A 20,108-nucleotide genomic window follows, 5' to 3' on the forward strand; every position below is an offset into this window, starting at 1 on the left:
AGAGAAGAGAAGATACATAGGATGGAGAGATTTAATTAGGGCAGACAACATATTCTCCCCAAAGAGAATAAACTTGCCACTTCAATCCTAAAATTCTAATACAATTTAAAGACTAATGCGTATTCGTTACATATTATTAACTCACCACCACTCCCTCAAGGTTGTTTATATAAATTTAACATGAACGACCTAATTGAATCATTTTAGTAAAAAGTGAAACTTGAACTAAAAAAATAAAGAAACCAAATTAAATAAAAAAAAAAGAACCAAAATAGTATATAAGCCAATTTTAAAATACCAATTCATCCTTCCTCTTAATATTATACATAATATTTTGTTTACATTTTCATTTTTTCTTTAATTTCTAACCGTATGAAATTTCAACTCCTCCTTAACTCCAATCCAATTATTATCAATTTATCCAAATTTATTTAAGTTAAACCTTCTACTATTCAAAACCATTTCTTCTAACAGAAAAATACTACAAAAATATGGAAATGTAATTGCTTTTAATTAACAAAAAGTTTTCCTTTATTCTCAGTGTCAACACCCAATTTCGTCCGGGTAAGTAAATAATTAAAAAATGAAGAATAAGAGAATAATAATTAATGGTGGGTAAAAAGGGATAAAATAATAAATATAATACCGGACACAATATTTTTGAAATCTTAGTTTAATATGGTAATTATTTGAATCAATATTATGCTAATAATTATAAACAGTAATTCAAATAGTATATTAATATAATTTGCTGCGTCAGTTCCTTTTAAAGAGGAAAATATGATTTTTTGACAATATTGATAATCAATGTTTTGAATATTATTTAATTTGTTTTCTGGAAACCAAGACCATTTCTTTTCCTATTTTGTTTTATTGTCATTTAATTCACAATTAAGGCAAGATTGTCATAATGTTACAGTGTGTATATAAATACGCACTCTGTCATAGAAAAGGAAACGAAAAAAAAAGAGGAGGAAAAATATGCAGAAATAATAAAAAGAGAGAAAAAGAGTATAGAGAAAAATAGGTTCTCACCCATAAGGGTTCTGTCAACGACAATCATCAAAGAAGAAATACGAGAGTACTGAAAGCTAAAAAGGTATGTCACCTCTACACCATTCTTTTTCTGTTTATTGTACTCTGAAGTTTTTCCTAAAGGTATCATTTTTCCTATACACAAATAATGTTTTTTTAAATCATAATTTTTTTTTATAAGTATGTGTCGCCTTATGGCCAGTTTCTTTTTTTTCCCACCATTCTTAAATAATAAAAAAATACGAGATCTTTAAAACAAAAAAAATGTCAATCTTGTTAAATCAAATCTTTGTTGGGTTCGCTTTTCAAAAATCTAAATCAATCTATAATAATTTTTAAAACAAACTCAAACCTTTTTCTACATAAAGAACTACACGATCCCTGATTGTCCATCATGAATGGATATACGTAGGAGCAAGGTCAATCCTTGTCGGGTTCATAAAACAAAAAATATATTTTTGTTTATTAATAGTTTCTTTATTTTTTTAAGGGAAAATTAAACATTTATCAAAACCACGTCAACTTTATACATTTAATTAAAGGTACTGCTTTTAGGCAGGCGTAGTAGGGTGCTAATACCTTCCTTACTCGTAACCGATTCCCGAACCTAAAATCTACTTTTCGCAGACCATGTCTTATTTTTTGGTTTTCCATAGTTTTTCCATAATAAATTATGGTAGCGACTCCAAAATCTTTTTCCCAAATCCGTTTGTTTTCGGTTCATCGTCCCGTCGTGATCCTGGTTGCGACAGATAGCGACTTCGCTGAGGACGCTAGAGAATCAGGCCTTCTTAATTAAATGTGCAAAATTGATGTGGTTTTTCTTTATTTTATTTTATCTTATTTATTTTCCCTTTATTTATTATATATGATTGTCTTTATTTATTTTGGTAATTTATTTATATTCGTTTTTATTATTATTATTATTATTACTTTGCATATTATGAGTGGGACCCTATACCCGGGTCTGAGTGTAACATAGAATTAGAGGGGTTGTGTAGCAGTGTCACGTCTGGACTATTTCCAGTTTGGCTATCGTGAGAACCCCAGCCAGTGTCTGTTCTCTTTACATGCAATTTCACACCTAGTTGCGTTTCAACTGTTGTGGAAAAGCTGTGAAAAGGACCATAGCTCTGATGACCTTGATTTTAGGTTTAGGAAGCCATCCTTTTGAGATTCCATACAATGCTTAGACCTTAAGACATTGGACCTACCTTAAAAGCATAAAAAAAAACATGTTGTCCTTTAATCATTAGTTGGCACATGCATCTTCATGCATCGTATGCATTAACAACATTTTTATCATTTCCCATTCATTTTTTTTACATAACAATAAATGTGCATGTTTTTATTTAAATTAAAAAGCAAAAACGAAAATTTCATGCTTTAATGAATAAATAAATAAGGCAAAATAAAAACCATTTAGAATAAATAAATAGTGTAAACTTATAAAACTTTCTTCATTTTCAATTTCTATCATAAAGATATTAAGGACTTGTGATTTTCACCTATTTTTATCATGCATCATGTTTACATTTTCGCATATTTATTTTTCATCTAATTCAAATTAATAAAAAGGTAAAAAAGTTAAATAAAAAACAACGGCGGGACTTCCACGACATCCTTATAGGACTCAAGCGAACTCTGAGGCTATGGAAGTTTGGGAAGAAGAACGTGAAGCCATAAGGGCCGATATTAGCCAACTAAAAGATCAAGTCGGTCAAATCTTGGAGGCTTTGAAAACCATGAAGAATGTAGGAGAGACTTTGTCTGTAAAGGTCGAGGATAATGCTCACCCTCCAATACATAACGTTGTAGGCACACAATTCACGCTTCCAGTGTATGGTTTGCCACTAGGTTACACACCACCCATTGGAGATCATTCAGAGGCAGAGCACACTTCTTTGGCATTTCCCATAACAAATGGTTTACTTCCTATTAGTACTCAAGGGCCTATCCTCACGACAGAGACGAAGATGAATGAAACGTCCAAGTCCCCTCACACAGTTGTTGCACATGATGTTTCGACTAAGGCCACCATACACACGGACATAGAAGAAGAGAAAAGTAAACTTGAAGTACTGGAAGACAGGCTAAAAGCCATAGAGGGGTTTGAAAGTTATGGGTTTGGTGACGTGGCGAAGTTGAGTTTGGCCCCAGGAGTGACAATTCCACACAAGTTCAAGGTGCCAGAATTCAAGAAGTACAAGGGTAACACATGCCCCAAGAACCACTTGACCATGTATTGTCGAAAAATGGTTGCTTACGCTCATGATGAAAAATTACTTATCCATTTGTTTCAAGACAGCTTGGCCGAAGCAACATTGAGTTGGTATACACATATGGAATCCTCTTTTATTTGTTCTTGGCAGATTTGGCAGACGCCTTTGTAAGGCAGTACAAATACAATGTGCACGTCGCGCCAGACAGGTTACAATTACACCACATGGCAAAGAAAGAAGAGGAGTCTTTTAAGGAGCACGCGCAACGATGGAGAGAATTGGCAGTGCAGGTTGAGCCACCTCTATACGACAAAGAGATGGTCGCAATGTTTGTGAGTATACTACAACCACCTTTTTATGAGCATATGATTGGAAATGTGACTTTCAATTTCGTTGATATTATCATCATAGGCAAAAGAATCGAGATCGGGCTGAAGAATGGGAAAATTACATCTCAAGTCACCACTCCAAAAAAATCCATTTTTAATCCGGAAAAAGAGAAAGAAGGGGGAGTACATGCAACGTCAACAACACCCATATGGGAAGGTCATGCGCCCACTCATGTTTATTAGCCAAGTCTGAGCTACCCTCCTTATGTGAACAATACAGTGTCTGGTCCCCAAACAATATCTCATCCGCTAGGATATTATCAACCACAACAGGCTTCGAATAATGCTTGGGGCACTAGAGCCGGCTTGGGTTCCGATCATAACGTTGACCAAAGGGCTCATCCTAGGATGAACCTAGAGAAAAATTTCACTCCCATTCCTATGACATATACAGAACTATTACCCCATCTCCTTAAGAAAGGTCTGGCCAGTGTTCGTCCCATGAAACCCTTACGACCTCCATACTCCAAAAGTTTTGATGCAAATGTGAGATGTGATTTTCACGGGGAAAACATTGGGCATTCAACGGAAAAATGCACGTCCCTTAAATTCAAAGTACAATCTCTAATTGATGCAGGATGGTTGAAGTTCCAAGAGGATAAACCTAGTGTTGAAGTCAATCCCCTTGCCGAGCATGGAAATACCTCAACAAATGCCATCGAGGTTGGACGACACAGGCTAGTGCGGGATGTTAGTAAAATTGTAGTTCTAAAAAGGTCATTTTTGAAACACTGATAAGATTGGGTTTGTTAACGGGTGGAGATGGCCTCGGTGAGGCATGTGGAATCTGTCCAGGAGCCGAACATATCATTAATGAGTGTACCAGGTTTAGGAGCTTTCTCCAAGATCTGATTGACAGAAGTTTCCTACAAATATACTACGAGAATAAAGAAGAAGAAGTATCTGCAAACCCAAGAAGTGGAAGATAAAGAATTTGCCTGTGATGCTTATTGAAATGTAATCATTTCTAATTAACCTCATTGCTTTGCCCGGAGCCTTGGGGTTCGTGTTTTATGGGTTGACACTCTCTTTTGCAGTTGGTTTAACATTAAATCATGTTTGTTTTGTTTGTTTATCATCATCTCGTGTCTTAAATTTTTTTTTATCGAATAACATGGATATGACAATGAATGCTTTGAAAACAATAATGTTGTTTTTCCTAATTTTGAGCACCCTATCAATAACATGGAAGATGATTATGATTGACCCGGAACCCTCTCCAGAGTTAATGATATTTGTGAAGCAGGATTTTAAAGAAATAAAACCCCATCAAGGAGAGGTTGAAATCTTTAGTGTAAGAAAAGAAAGCGAGAGAACAAAGGTAAAAGTCGACACTAGCATGAAGAAACAATTCAACACGAGTTACTACTCAAGCTAGAATGTCTTCAGAATCAATGATGAAGTACGAAAGCAGTTCAATGTGAGATTCTTAGCCGGGGAAAAATACTCCCAATGGATGGCAAGTATCATGTCGAAGAAGGATGATAATGAGCAAATGTGTGTCGACTATTGTGATTTAAAGATAATCGCCGCAAACCTGAACAATCAAACTTCACATCGTCACCCAAAAATGAAGGGGCAGTCAAGGTCGTTAATAAAAAATATCAAGAGGATTGTACCTTTGATTTACTCGGTTACTACACATCGGTACGCATGTTGACTGGGGCAACACCTTTTTCTTTGGTATATGGAACAGAAGCAGTACTACACTTCGAGGTAGAAATCCCATCCCTACCAGTGTTAGTGGAAACCAGTTAGAAGAAGCAGATTGAGTTCAAACCCGGTTTGATAAACTCAATCTCATTGAGAAAAAAGATTGACTGCAACATGCCATGGGCAACTATACCAGCAAAGGGAATTCCAAGAAGGTGAATTGGTCCTAAAAAAAGATTTTGCCAATACCAAAGGATCACAGGGGTAAGTGGACTCCAAATTATGAAGGCCCGTATGTGGTAAAGAAGACTTTTGGTGGTGGTGCACTTATTCTCACCATAATGGATGGAGAGGGGTTGCCTTTGCCAGTTAATTCTGACGCAGTCAAAACAAATTTCTAATGATTCCATGATAGGGAATGCTTTTAAAGTGGAATTAACAATATTATATTGTTTTATTTAATAAATCTTTTTTCATCTCTTTCATAAGGTCGTTCTTAACTTTCAAAATGCCTCCCGAAAATAATAAGCATCACAAGCAGATTCACTGGGTGCGAGTGTATTCTTAAAGGATGTCGTGGAATTAAAACAAAACGGGAAGTATTTGGGTCTCACATGAATTTTCACCCATACATTCATGCAGTCATCATAGTGAAGGCATCATCGTAGGGAAAGCATGGCACACCATGCATCGCCAACATTCAACAAGAATTCGTGAATTCGATAGAATACAATTCAAGGAAAATACATCAGTGACAAAATTCAGAATTTTCAAAAAAAAAAAAGAACAAAAGAAAAAAAATACTTATTTCAAGATTGTCAAAGCCTAGTTTTCATTATGGCACCAAAGCCTAGTTTTCATCCTAGCACCTAAGCCCAGTTTTCATCCCGGCACCTAAGCCCAGTTTTCATCCTGGCACCAAAGCCCAGTTTTCATCCTGGCACCAAAGCCCTAGTTTTCATCCTGACACCTAAGCCCAGTTTTCATCTTGGCACCTAAGCCCAATTTTCATCTTGGCACCAAAGTCCAGTTTTCATCCTAGCACCAAAGCCCAGTTTTCATCCTAGAACCCAAAAAAAAAAAAATTATACGAGATTTGTGCGCCTCCCCATCAAGTTTTACGAGGTTCGTGCGTCTCACCATCAAGTTATACGAGGTTCGTGCGCCTCTCCATTTAGTTTTACAAGGTTCGTGCGCCTCACCATCTAGTATTACGAGATTTGTGCGCCTCTCCAGTAAGTTTTTTGAGGTTCTTGCGCCTCTAAAAAAAATAAAAATAAAAATAAAAATAAAAAGGTTTTAGTTCACGAGGTTCATACACCTCTCCAACAAAGTTCATAGGGTATGACACACCCTCCACAAGTGTCACGGCTATTCAGCAAAGTCCACAAGGTTGCTACATTCTCTACCAGGTACGCTTCGAGGTAATCTCTTTCCTTTTCTTTAGACCCAAACGAAATTAATGTCTTTATCTTTATTTAGCTTTTACTATGATAACACAAAAACTCTAAGGTTCATATTATCTAGCAAAATCCAAATAAAGAGGGGCAGCTGTCAACACCCAATTTCGTCCGGGTAAGTAAATAATTAAAAAATGAAGAATAAGAGAATAATAATTAATGGTGGGTAAAAAGGGATAAAATAATAACTATAATACCGGACACACTATTTTTTGAAATGTTAGTTTAATATGGTAATTATTTAAATCAATATTATGCTAATAATTATAAACAGTAATTAAAATAGTATATTAATATAATTTCCTGTGTCAGTTGCTTTTAAAAGGAAAATATGATTTTTTGACAATATTGATAATCAATGTTTTGAATATTATTTAATTTGTTTTTTGACAACCAAGACCATTTCTTTTCCTATTTTGTTTTATTGTCATTTAATTCACAATTAAGGCAAGATTGTCATAATATTACAGTGTGTATATAAATACGCACTCTGTCATAGAAAAGGAAACAAAAAAAAGAAGGAAAAACATGCAAAAATAATAAAAAGAGAGAAAGAGAGTATACAGAAAAATTCTCACCCGTAAGGGTTCTGTCAAAGACAATCATCAAAGAAGAGATACGAGAGTACTGAAAGCTGAAAAGGTATGTCACCTCTACACGATTCTTTTTCTGTTTAGTGTACTCTTGAAGTTTTTCTAAAGGTATCTTTAAAACAAAAAAAAATGTCAATCTTGTTAAATCAAATCTTTGTTGGGTTCGCTTTTCAAAAATCTAAATCAATCTATAATAATTTTTAAAACAAACTCACAAACCTTTTTCTACATAAAGAACTACGCAATTTCTGATTGTCCATCATGAATGGATATACGTAGGAGTAAGGTCAATCCTTGTCGGGTCCATAAAACAAAAGATATATTTTTGTTTATTAATAGTTTCTTTATTTTTTTAAGGGAAAATTAAACATTTATCAAACCCACGTCAACTTTATACATTTAATTAATATCTTCCTTACTCGTAACCGATTCCCGAACCTAAAATCTACTTTTCGCAGGCCATGTCTTATTTTTTGGTTTTCCATAGTTTTTTCATAATAAATTATGGTGGCGATTCCAAAATCTTTTCCCAAATTCGTTTGTTTTCGGTTCGTTGTCCCGTCACGATCTGGTTGTGACACTCAGCATGGAAAACGACTTGCTTTTCATCTATTCATACAAAGTAACTCCACACCACACTCTTGTTATCACAACCACCAATTTTACACAATGTGCTCCTTTTTATCCCATTCTATAATGCAACTCTCGAGGTGAGCATATCCTTGTATTGTACGGTCTAATTTTCATTTGTTCATTTCCAATATTTTTGTTGGCTTCTTCCACTTTTGTCCATGAAAAAAAGAGAGAAGTTCTTCGCATAAGAAAACATCGCAGAACCACAATTGGAGATGGCCCTACGTGGTAAACCCAAATATCATTTGTAATTAACGTACAATTGCACACACTTCCTGACTTACCAAATCAATTTCATTCCTTAGAGAAAATAAAACTCATTGTTCCTTGAATAAACAGGGCCTAACCAACAGAAAACATAATTTTCGCACTCTTTCACCGACCTAACTAATTCTATTAATAAAAAGAAACAAACTTGTGTATCTTTTCTCATCAACATTAAAGATTTAATAAGAATTCATAAAATTTTAAAAAATTGATATATCTAATTAAACATGTTTTATTTTACAAATGAAATTCATTAATCACACGTAAGTGTTCTCCATTTACTACACAATATTAATCAGGTAAGTAGAAAAATACCATCACTATCTTTTTGGAATAGAATTTTCTAAAGGATTATTGTAAAAAAATAATTTTGTTTTTTTGTAAAACTAATTTCTACGTATTTTTAAAAGAGTTAAACAATAATTAAATTAAGTTCACACACTATAACATATTAAAACCTTATTAATATTAAGAAATTTAAAATTTAAATTTTCAAAGTAATGTTATTTTATAAATTGAATTCTCCACAAGAAAATGTGGATTGAAATTAAGATTAAATAATAGTTATCTCGGACCATATAACACCAAGCATTGCCTGCAAAATGAAAGGGAGAAAAGTTAATTTAAAGTGGGAAAAAGAAAAAGAAAAAGTACAGACATTGTTTTGTATTTCTTAAAATAAATGCGGTAATTTGCGTGAAAATCGTAGTGATAAATTGCTTGCTGGTTGTCCTTATTTGTTTCTCTGTCCGTCTATCTGATCTGATTGTGAGTGCAGACCAAGAGCAATGGGAAGGAGCGGGTTGGCTTTGGTTCTCGCGATTCTGATCTCTTTCCAAGGAACAATCCTCGTCAGATCCGATGGCTCCGATCACCGTTACAAGGAAGGAGACCCCGTTCCCCTTTACGCCAACAAAGTCGGTCCCTTTCACAACCCCAGGTTCGTTCCTTAGTTCTTTCGCTCGATCCCATTTCTCAACTATCCCCATCAACCCGTTCCTCCTCCAACACTTTCTTTCCACCCTTTCAGAGTCTGGGTCGTCGTCAAAATCTGATCTTTTCAATTTCGTGCTTTCTTTGCAACGTTAGTATTATACGAGGTTGTCGTGTTATTGTTCTGATTTCTCGGTTATTTATTCATTTATTTGGCTGGTTTCAGTGAAACATATCGGTACTTTGACCTGCCTTTCTGTGTGACAGGTAACTAACAATCTGAATTTATTTATTTTTCAGCTTTTTATTATTTACACTTCCTTAATTGACATTTTTGTTTTTTGATTTAGTCAAAGCTATTCACCCAATTGTTAATACAAGTGTGATGGCTCATGATGGAGTTTTAACGTGTGACATATTGTAGTTTAGTTTTGGTGTTCCAGTTTTAGCAAGGGATATGATGCTGGATTACTTTCTCCCTGTTAAACATGGCATGTTGCTATTATTCTATTGTGTTCTTGGTTAAGTAGAATATGTAGTTGTTGAATTGAACCAACTGGACAAAATAAATGGGAGTTTGGATGTAGCTATTTTTAATGCATTTTTCTGTACTTTTATGGTTTCTTAATGTGCAATCCGGAAGAATGAATACATTTAAATGTCAGGCAAGGAGAAAGAAAAGACCGAAGCTCTTGGGGAGGTTTTGAATGGCGATCGCCTTGTTAGTACTCCTTATGAACTTAATTTCCGAACAGAGAAAGATGCTAAGCTTGTATGCAGTCGGAAGCTCACAAAGGAGCAAGTTGCTCAGTTTCGAGAAGCAGTTAAGAAGGACTATTATTTCCAGATGTATTATGATGACTTGCCAATTTGGGGATTTATTGGGACGGTTGACAAGGAAGGGAAAACTGATCCTAGCGAGTACAAGTATTTTCTTTACAAGCACATTCAGTTTGATATTCTGTACAACAAAGATCGAGTGGTTGAGATCAGTGCCCGGATGGATCCTCACTCTGTGGTGGACCTGACTGAGGATAAAGATGTTGTTGATGTTGATTTTAGGTACACAGCAAAATGGAAGGAAACTGATACTTCTTTTGAGAAGAGAATGGAAAAGTACTCTCAATCTTCTTCTTTGCCTCATCACCTTGAGATTCACTGGTTCTCGATCATAAACTCCTGTGTAACAGTGCTTCTTTTGACTGGTTTTCTGGCAACCATTCTCATGCGTGTATTGAAGAATGACTTTATGAAGTACGACTTGCTTACCCATCTATTATCAGATGGTCATCTTGTTTACTTGTAACATTGTTTCGTTCTTCCCGTACCCTCCTTATTTCTTGTTTTCATCTGCTGTAATTTTCTTCAGATATGCTCAAGACGAGGAAGCTGCTGATGATCAAGAGGAGACAGGGTGGAAGTACATTCATGGTGATGTTTTTCGGTTTCCAAAACATAAGTCTTTGTTCGCAGCTTCCCTTGGTTCTGGTACTCAGTTATTCACACTGTAAGAATCTTCTAAGGCTCTTTCTCCTCTGTGTTGAAGTTTTTCAATTCTTGTTTTTCCTCTTTTCATTTTCTATATCATATGCATCAATGGACTCATTCTCTGTTTATTTATGCTTGTGCAGTACAATCTTCATTTTTATGCTTGCATTGGTTGGTGTGTTTTATCCATATAACCGAGGTGCTTTATTTACTGCACTGGTGGTCATATATGCTCTCACTTCTGGCATTGCTGGCTACACTGCTACTTCCTTCTACATTCAACTTGAAGGGTCTAATTGGGTAAATATGAACTCCTTGCTTTGATTGTTGTTAATGGTTTGACTGTATTAATTTGAATAGTTTTCAAGAAATGAAATTAAATGATTTATACACTTATTTTCTTGTTGGCAGGTTAGGAACTTATTGCTCACAGGATGCCTCTTTTGTGGCCCCCTTTTCCTTATGTTCTGCTTCCTTAACACAGTTGCAATTGTTTATAGTGCAACTGCTGCCCTGCCATTTGGCACAATTTTGGTGATAGTCCTAATATGGACATTGGTAACTTCACCATTGCTTGTGTTGGGTGGTATTGCAGGTAAAAATAGCAAATCTGAGTTCCAAGCACCTGTCCGCACTACAAAATATCCTCGAGAAATTCCACCTCTGCCTTGGTACAGGAGTACCCTTCCCCAGATGGCAATGGCGGGATTTCTCCCATTTAGTGCCATCTACATAGAGCTGTACTACATTTTTGCAAGTGTATGGGGCCACAGAATTTATACCATCTACAGCATACTCTTCATTGTTTTTATTATTTTGCTGATTGTCACTGCTTTCATCACTGTGGCTCTGACATACTTCCAACTTGCTGCCGAGGATCATGAATGGTGGTGGAGGTATGCAACTTATATTATTGCGATTATTGAATATAGTAAAAACTGTATGGATTAATCTCCCTTGTGTAAAAAATACACATAAGATACTGTATTTATAATAAAGAAAATATGGGCGAAACCCAAAATACAAATATAGAATAATAACAAAGAAACGGAAGATAAAAGATAAAGATAAGATATATATTAAAGATATCTAATAATATAATATCTAACACTTTTCCTCAAGTTGGTGCATACAAATCGTCTGTACCAAGCTTGTTACAAATATAATCAATTCTCAGTCTTTGTAAAGACTTAGTAAAAATATCTGCTAACTGATCACTTGAGTTAACGAACTCAATTTTGATGTCTCTAGATACAATCTTCTCTTAAATGAAATGATAGACAATTTCAATGTGTTTGGTCATCTCATGAAAGACAAAATTATGACTAATATGAAAAGTAGGTTGATTGTCACATATAAGTGTCATTTGAGTGATATTTTCAAATTTGTAACTCTCTAAATAGTTGCTTAAGCCAAACAAGTTCACAAGTAGCTGAGGCCATAACTCTATATTATGTTTATGTACTAGATCTTCCCACAACATTTTGTTTCTTGTTTTTCCAAGAGATCAAGTTACCACCAATGGAGACACAATATTCGGATGTAGACCTTCTATCGAAAAGAGATCTTGTTCAATCAATATCTGAATAACAAATAACTCTTATATGATTATTGGAACCATATAACAACTCTTTTCCAAGAGCTCCTTTAATGTACTTTAATATACGGATAGTTGAATTCCAATGATTTTTACATGGGAAATTAAGAAATTGGCTTACCACACTAATTGCAAAGGAAATGTGAGGACGAGTAACTGTAAGATCATTTAATTTTTCACCTAGTCTTTTATACTGCTCAAGATCTGGCATAGGCACCTCCTGATTTGGTAGATGTTTAGTATCTGGATCCATGAGTGTGTCAACAAATTTTGAATTCATCAACCTAGTTTTCTCCAAAATATCTAATGCATATTTCCTGAGATATAACAATATTATCGTTGGATTGTGCCACCTCAATATCCAAAAAAGTATCTGATTTTGCCAAGATCTTTTAGTGGTTAGTTGGATCAAATGAGGTCTTATATGGGTAAAGAATGCTTAGGTGATTGGTATGGGAGACACCGGTGCAGTCAGAGATCCCATACACTGTCATCTGATGCTGGTCATCTGTGCAGGGAGAGATGTGCAACATACAATGTTTGCCAAATCTAGTCTATGCATGCATTGCATTTCCTGGACTTGAGACATTGGGTGCTTGTAGATCATGATGGCAGGTTTCACTGATGGTGGCAGCAAAAGAGTTGTGGTGATACTGATCATGGTGGAGGATGGTACCAATCTAATACCATATTCAAAATTGTAGGGTTTTAGCCTTTTAGTACTGATGGAGCAAAAGGAGATAATTGAGACTGAATGCTCTGAAATTGATTAAGACTTGATAATATTCATGTTGCAAAAATTAAAGCAATGAGATACTAATCTATACTAAAATTAGATTGTAATCCCTATTAAGTAAGGAAACTACTAGTTATATATACAGAAACTAATCATTAAATATAAGTAAAGAAAGATGCTGATCCAAAGAGATAATAAAGAATTGTGGAAACTGTTGAAATATATTGTATTGTATAATTGGACTTTTAGTTTTGGGCTTTTAGGTGCTGGTCCATTGTTCCTTATATAGGACATTTTTGTGTAATAGAAACTTTAACACACACAGTAATAATATTTTTACCATTAGATTTTCTCTCTCAAACTTTCACATGGTATCAGAGCAGGTTAGGGTTTGCCGTTCGCCACTACTCATTGCCTGCCTCCGCATCCGCCGTCGTTCACCGTCGCTTCCGCCGCCGTCCGTCGTCGCAGCCGTTGCAGCCTTTTCTCCGGCGAAGTTAAGGGTTCGGTGCGCCTCGACGAGCGCAACCCATCCCTCGTGGTCGCCGCCTCATCCTTCTCTCGACGCGCCGTCACGCGTCGTTTCTTTCTGACCTCTCTCGGGTGCGTGGGCTTCACGCGCCGCCTCTCCCGTGTCGGATCTTCACTGCGCCACTGCCGGTCGTTTCGCCTCCGTCTCCTGAGTGTATTGTGGTCTCTGATTTGCTGTTCCGTTGAGGGTTGCTCCGTTTAGGGTTTCTTCCCACAATCTTTTTTTCCCCTCTTTTCTTGTTTGGCTTTATAATGGCTGGTCTTGGAACACCGTCTCTCTCTGCTACTCCAACCATTACTTCTGCAAAACTCAATTGGAAAAACTATCTATCTTGGTCTTCTTCCATGGAGTTATGGTTTCTTGGTCAAGGATACCATGATCATCTTGAACAAGATGTTTGCACCGTTCCTGAAGAAGAGAAATCTCAATGGCAGACGCTTGATTTTCAACTGTGCTGTCCTATGGCAATCTGTTGAACAAGAAGTCTTAGAAATTTTGAGACCTTACAAAACGTGCTCCTCCTTTTGGAGAAAAGCTCAGGATATCTTTGCTAACGATGTGCAACGTCTCTTTGATGCAAATCAAAGAGTGACTTCCCTCAAACAAAACAATCATGATATGGTTACTTACATAGGAACGGCCCGTGTTGCTGTAGAAGAATTGAAGAATTTCTTTGTGGCTGATTCTTTAGAAGGCCTAAACAAGAAGCTTGGTAAGTTTTACATGGTCTTAATTTTAAGAGGTCTACATTCAGATTTTGATCATGTTTGTGATCAAATGTTAGCTGGTGATCAAATGTTAGCTGGTGATCAAGTTCCATCAATGGACAACTTAGTTACTCGACTTCTTCGGGTACCTTCATTAGGTAAAGACGAAAGTTCAATTGGTGGTATTGAAACATCAGCTGTGGTAGCACCACAAGGAAGAGGAGGAGGCAGAGGCAACCGAGGAGGACGTGGTGGTCGTGGTATGCGTCCTCAGTGCACATATTGTAAGAGGATAAGCCATACTCGAGAGAAATGTTATGCCTTACATGGATATCCAGACAAAGTCGCTCATGTTTCGAAATCTGATGATCTCGAACCCAAATCTCTAAGGGGGCCTAGGATTCAATTTATATGTTCCAAGCTTGGTGCATATGATCTATATGCTCTAGCTTGAGGGGGAGTGTTGAAATATATTGTATTGTATAATTGGACTTTTAGTTTTGGGCTTTTAGATATAGGACCTTTTTGTGTAATAGAAACTTTAACACACAGTAATAATATTTTTACCATTAGATTTTCTCTCTCAAACTTTCACAGAAACTAGTCTTAATTTATAATCTCAGAGACATTAAATTTTTAATACTTTTAATATATTCTATTATTTAAGTTCCGGTGGCCTTCATCCCACTTGGCAGAGTGTATGTTCATGACAATCCTGGTTCTAGAAAAAGCAATACTTTGTCATGTTACAATTTTAAAGTGTGTAATGAGAGTAACGTATATATGTCGGATTGGTTATCTCTCCGTCACCTCAAATTTGGCGGCTAACAATGGTATTTGGGAGGGGAGCGCGTCATTTCCTTCCATCTCACATTCCCATTTGTTAGGACACAAGGAGAACGAGAAGTTTGTTAAGATAGATAGCATATTAAGGGGTTAGATATAAATAGGGGGAGAAGGATGGGAGAAGCAGATTTGTTGTTGTAAATTGTACTTGGCACTTTTGGGAAAGGAGAAATCCTTTGTTAAGGAGAAACCATAATCAGCTTAATAGTTAGATTTCTCTCTTATTCATTGTTCTTTTCATACTATTCAGTAAAATATTTCTTTTCTTTTTCTTTTCAATCCTTGGTTCATAATACCACCCCTTCTCTGTCATTGGCCCTCTTCAAAAATAATATTCAGTTTTAGTTAGTGAAAATAGGTGATATGGTTACCCTAACAAGGAGTGAAGACATGTTCATATTCATAAGCCTGCGAACGAATCTTTAAAATTATATTAAGGTCTAAACTCTGGAATTTTGTTATGTTGGTTATTCTGCTTGCAATTTTAAAACATGGTCATTTATCGGGCTCTTTACAAAAGTTCCTGTACTTTGAATTTGATCTCAGTTTCGGAGCTAATTTACCAGTTTCTATTCGCATTTTTTTCCCTGTCCTTGTTTCCCCCATTTCTCCCTTTCCATTATCCATTTGAATCAGTAGTTTAATTCATGAGCTGGCTACAATTTACTTTGAGATTTTGACATTCTTACCATAGATAATTGAAATACTAATTTTCTGTAAAATGACTATAAATATTGCATAATGACTTTGGTTAACTTAAACGGGGCATTAGTGGGATTGATTTAGGGTTTCTGTTAGGACACATGGAGAAGAGAATTTATTTAAGGTAGTTATAGTATTCATGAATCAGTTACTTGAGGTGTTACTGAGATATAAATAGGAAAAAAGGAGAGCATAGGAGGAAAGAGGTGAATTTTGTAGGTTGAGCTTTACCTCTTTGTGAAAATAATTTCATATAAAAATGCAAGTACACAATATTTTGTGAAGTTGTGTATGTAGTAAGCAATAACTATGGAATTACTTTTCTTGATCTCAAAAAGAAACGATACAACTTACAAGGTTGTTTAAAGGAAAAAAGGAAGTAAATCTTCAGAAATAAAGATTCTAAATCAGGAGTAAATCTGCCAAATAAACTTGTTATCCCGCTCCCTTAATTTTAGAGATTTCTTACAAATCAATCCATATTTTTTGCACAGTAAATGTGCAATATTTACACCCATATTTCAACAATTTTGTTTTCTATTTTTCTTTTGGAAGAGATTCTGAGTATCTGTTGCATTCATGGCCTGACTAGGTTGAGACCAGATCCAAAATTATCTAAATTTTCCTGTCATAAAAGATTTACCTGAGCACTGGCAATGCAAAACATGGCCTATGCATAGACATTTTTGTTCAAATTTGGCAGGGAAGGAATATCAGTGCATCAATTTAGCTTAACTTGCGTAAACAGTATTTTCTTGGCTCAAAATTAAGAAAACATTAAGTGGGGTTTAGTACTGTATCGTGGCATTTTTTGCAACAATATTCTTCCCTTTTTTGTGAAATGTGTTTTTTAGCCAATAGTAGTTATTATTCAAACCATGCCATGAATGTTTTTAAGGTAGAGGCAGTTTAAACTTGAGTGGCCATTTTACTTTCAACTTGATGACATGCTGCTGTGTTTCATAGGTCTTTCCTCTGCGGTGGATCAACTGGGTTGTTCATCTACGGCTATTGCTTGTATTACTACTATGCAAGATCAGATATGTCTGGTTTTATGCAAACATCGTTCTTCTTCGGTTACATGGCCTGCATCTGCTATGGTTTCTTCCTAATGCTTGGTAGTGTAGGTTTCCGTGCCTCCCTGCTCTTTGTTCGTCACATATACAGGTCCATCAAGTGTGAGTAGCTGGTGGCTGAACGTGTTCGTAAAGTTTATATTATCTGTTAGGTGAAGACGAAAAAGGTCCATGATTTTTTTTCTCTTTTTCTGTCATAAGGTAGGTATTATAGTGTGTACCTGAGAACTAGAGAAGCTTAGACCCTTTTCATGAATTGGTGTCATGCTTTCTCTATTACTACACAGGCTTGCACCTAAGGAAGTTTTTGGACCATGGGATTTAATCTTTCATTGCTGTAGTCACTTAATTTTATTTGAAGTAGCTTGTATTATTTAATCTGAAAATGACCATTTACAATTAGTATGATTATACAGACCTAGCTAAGATATATTCTTTACTGGTTTATAAGGTTGTGGAAATATATTCTTGTCAGCCAATACATGACTGGTTATACCACCTAAAAGATTGTTTGCAAAAGAACTTGATTTTTATTAAGTAACCTTGCTGTTTTTAAAACTGCTATACATAGAGTAGACACTTCTAACTCTTTTTCACTTTCATTTTAGTCATTATGGTCACTTTGATTCATGGATAATGCCAAAGTTCTACACCAATTGACAGTTCCTAGTTAGCACACCAGTGTTAAAATTGCTTGCTATATAGAAGGATGCATTTGAATTTTAAGATAGTGTTTTATCATTGTACACAGGGTTATGTTTTTTTTTCATGCCAGTTAAGGTTTTGAAATAAAGGAATTACTGACAAACTGAAATTCCTAAAGAAAAATTTAGTCAAGTAAAAAATAATTTTTTAAAATGTAAAAGACATTTGTTAATACTTAAATTTAATTCTTCAATAAATTTGGACTTTATTATATTATAATTAAAATAAATTTTTAAAATGAAATCATAGTTCAACTTACAAATATAGTAAGCTTAATAGTTTAGCCCATATCAAATAAGAACCACAGTAATTCAGATAAGATAAGTTTTATGCACATTAAAGAAAACACATTTCTACTTCACATATATAAGTTCACTGTCAAGTAATTGGTGTTCAACTGTTTTTATTGTTTTCATAATTTCAAACATGTTTCATAATTTCAAACATCTTCAAGTAAGAGTCATGTAATTGTTGCTTAAGCTTCATTTTTCTTCTTCAAAATTCGATATTTTGTAAATCTACCAGAATGACATGTCCTCTTATTGTGTCCTATAAGATCACATCTCGGGTATTATTTCTCATCAACATGTTATTTACAACATTATTTTCATATGTATTATTTAGCGATGAATAACAATTAACACTGTCATTGTTTATTTGTTAGCAAAGTTACTAACGTTGGATGAGAGAATAAGGGCATATCACAACTAAAGCATACAATACTACATAAACTTCCATACCAAAACAAATTTTTCAAGACTTTTTTTTTTTTTAATTTACTTGTCTCTTTAAAGACATTATAAATTTAGATAATAAGAGTCATATGTTTTTTTCTAAATATACTTAAAAAGGCATTATAAATTTAGATAACAAGAGTAATAAAAAGACTGATATGCCTTATTTAGATAATGTTATTTTCATTGTTAATAGTCGGTAAGGTTTATAACAATTATATTCATTTTAGAAGTTTTGAAACATATTTCTTAATTATTTGATGTCTAAGAAATTTTATTTTTTAAAGAATTGAAATTAACTTTTAAATGGGTTAATAATATTAATGATAAAGAAGATTATAATATTAAAAAGAATGATTAGCCAATTCAAACTTTAAGAAAACTTGTTAAGAATAGAAAAAAAAAGTTGTTACTATATCTTATCTTACAAAGTAAGGATTTTTAAAAAATGACTTTTAAATATATATGGAATTTGGAATTATAAAATGATTTTCGTAAAGAAAATTATGAAATTAATATTTATGTTTTTACTTAACTTATTTATAATAGATTTTTTATTTTGTTTATGTGTATGATATAATTTTATCCTAAATTTAGTATGATTTTTTAATGTTTTTATTAAAACTTTTTTAATAACATTTTCATGTAATGAGAATGATGCCTAACAAGTCTATTTAGAGAATATAGCATAATAAAAACGTTTATCCATGAAATCGAAATACTTCAGTGCAACTAAAATTCTTCTGAAAATTAATTGAATTATATTGATATTTTTCAAAAACGTAAATAATATTTCACTTAAAAATGAACTTCCACTTATACATTTTAAAAGACTAAAACCATGTAAAACTTAGAGTAAATGAGAATAAAATTGCATAATATATTAAGATAAAGGTGGAAGAACTTCCACAATAATACAATTTTGGGTCGTATTATTTTCTCCTAACATCGAATGTCCTTATTGAATCCAAGTTGACAAATGCAACTACTACTTTTAAAAAAAATCACTCACATACAATTTTTAATTAGTTTGTCAAATTAGGTAAATAAATAAATAAATATTACACGTGATTTTGAATTTCCAGAAAATTATTATTGTGAATCTAAATATAAGAGTAAGTTTCCATATTATTAAAAAGCGATAAAAATAATAAAATATATATAAGAAATAAAATTTATAAATCTATTATTTTAACTTTTTGAGTTAAAGTTATATTAAAAGAATTTTTTTTTCTAAAATATATTCTTTCACATCTTTATTACCCTACTAGATTCACATGTATTTTATTTCATTAGACATTTTTATTGTATATGCAGTTTAATTATTGTTTGTTTGAAAAAAATATAAATTTCTATTTGAAAAAATATAAAAACAATATTTAAAATTATAGAAATATAAAAAACTTTGTTTTAGAAAATATTTTTATTTCAAAAAAAATATAAAATAGAAAATTTAAAATATAACAAAATATCAAAATTCTTAATTAAAATTTTTAAAATAGAAAAAATATTAAAATTTATTCAATATTTAGAAAAAAATAGAAAATTAGAAATTTAAAAATATAGTAAAATATAGAATTTTTAATTGAAATTCATAAAATTTTGAAAATAGAAAAAGTACAGAAATGTATTTAAGAAGTTTTATTTTAGAAGAAATATAAAAATAGAAATTTAAGATATTTGAAATAAATTTGATTATTTTATTGTATTTAAATATGTAAATGTAAAGAAATATTTGTAAGAATTTAGTGCTTTTATATTTAATTATTTAAATGTGAAGATGTTTTTTATTTGAATTTT

The 20,108-nt window shown here is 33.6% G+C and overlaps 2 protein-coding genes across 2 annotated transcripts; both read left to right on the forward strand.

Moving 5' to 3' along the window:
- Nucleotides 1–2,687: 2,687 nt before the first annotated feature.
- Nucleotides 2,688–4,381, forward strand: LOC148205968 (uncharacterized). Its single transcript, XM_088105916.1, has 3 exons — nucleotides 2,688–3,363; nucleotides 3,408–3,589; nucleotides 3,830–4,381. Exons 1-3 carry the CDS (start codon nucleotides 2,688–2,690, stop codon nucleotides 4,379–4,381), a joined length of 1,410 nt encoding a protein of 469 aa, XP_087962042.1.
- A 4,590-nt stretch (nucleotides 4,382–8,971) lies between these two features.
- Nucleotides 8,972–17,280, forward strand: LOC124826976 (Endomembrane protein 70 protein family). The gene is made up of 7 exons (XM_047299948.2): nucleotides 8,972–9,192; nucleotides 9,412–9,452; nucleotides 9,851–10,439; nucleotides 10,555–10,692; nucleotides 10,817–10,973; nucleotides 11,085–11,569; nucleotides 16,760–17,280. Exons 1-7 carry the CDS (start codon nucleotides 9,041–9,043, stop codon nucleotides 16,977–16,979), a joined length of 1,782 nt encoding a protein of 593 aa, XP_047155904.1. The 5' UTR covers nucleotides 8,972–9,040; the 3' UTR covers nucleotides 16,980–17,280.
- Nucleotides 17,281–20,108: the final 2,828 nt, after the last annotated feature.

The sequence above is a fragment of the Vigna umbellata genome, chromosome 1 (assembly GCF_029865625.1).
Source record: "Vigna umbellata cultivar VRB3 chromosome 1, Vumbellata_1.0, whole genome shotgun sequence".
NCBI classification, from domain to species: Eukaryota; Viridiplantae; Streptophyta; class Magnoliopsida; order Fabales; family Fabaceae; genus Vigna; species Vigna umbellata.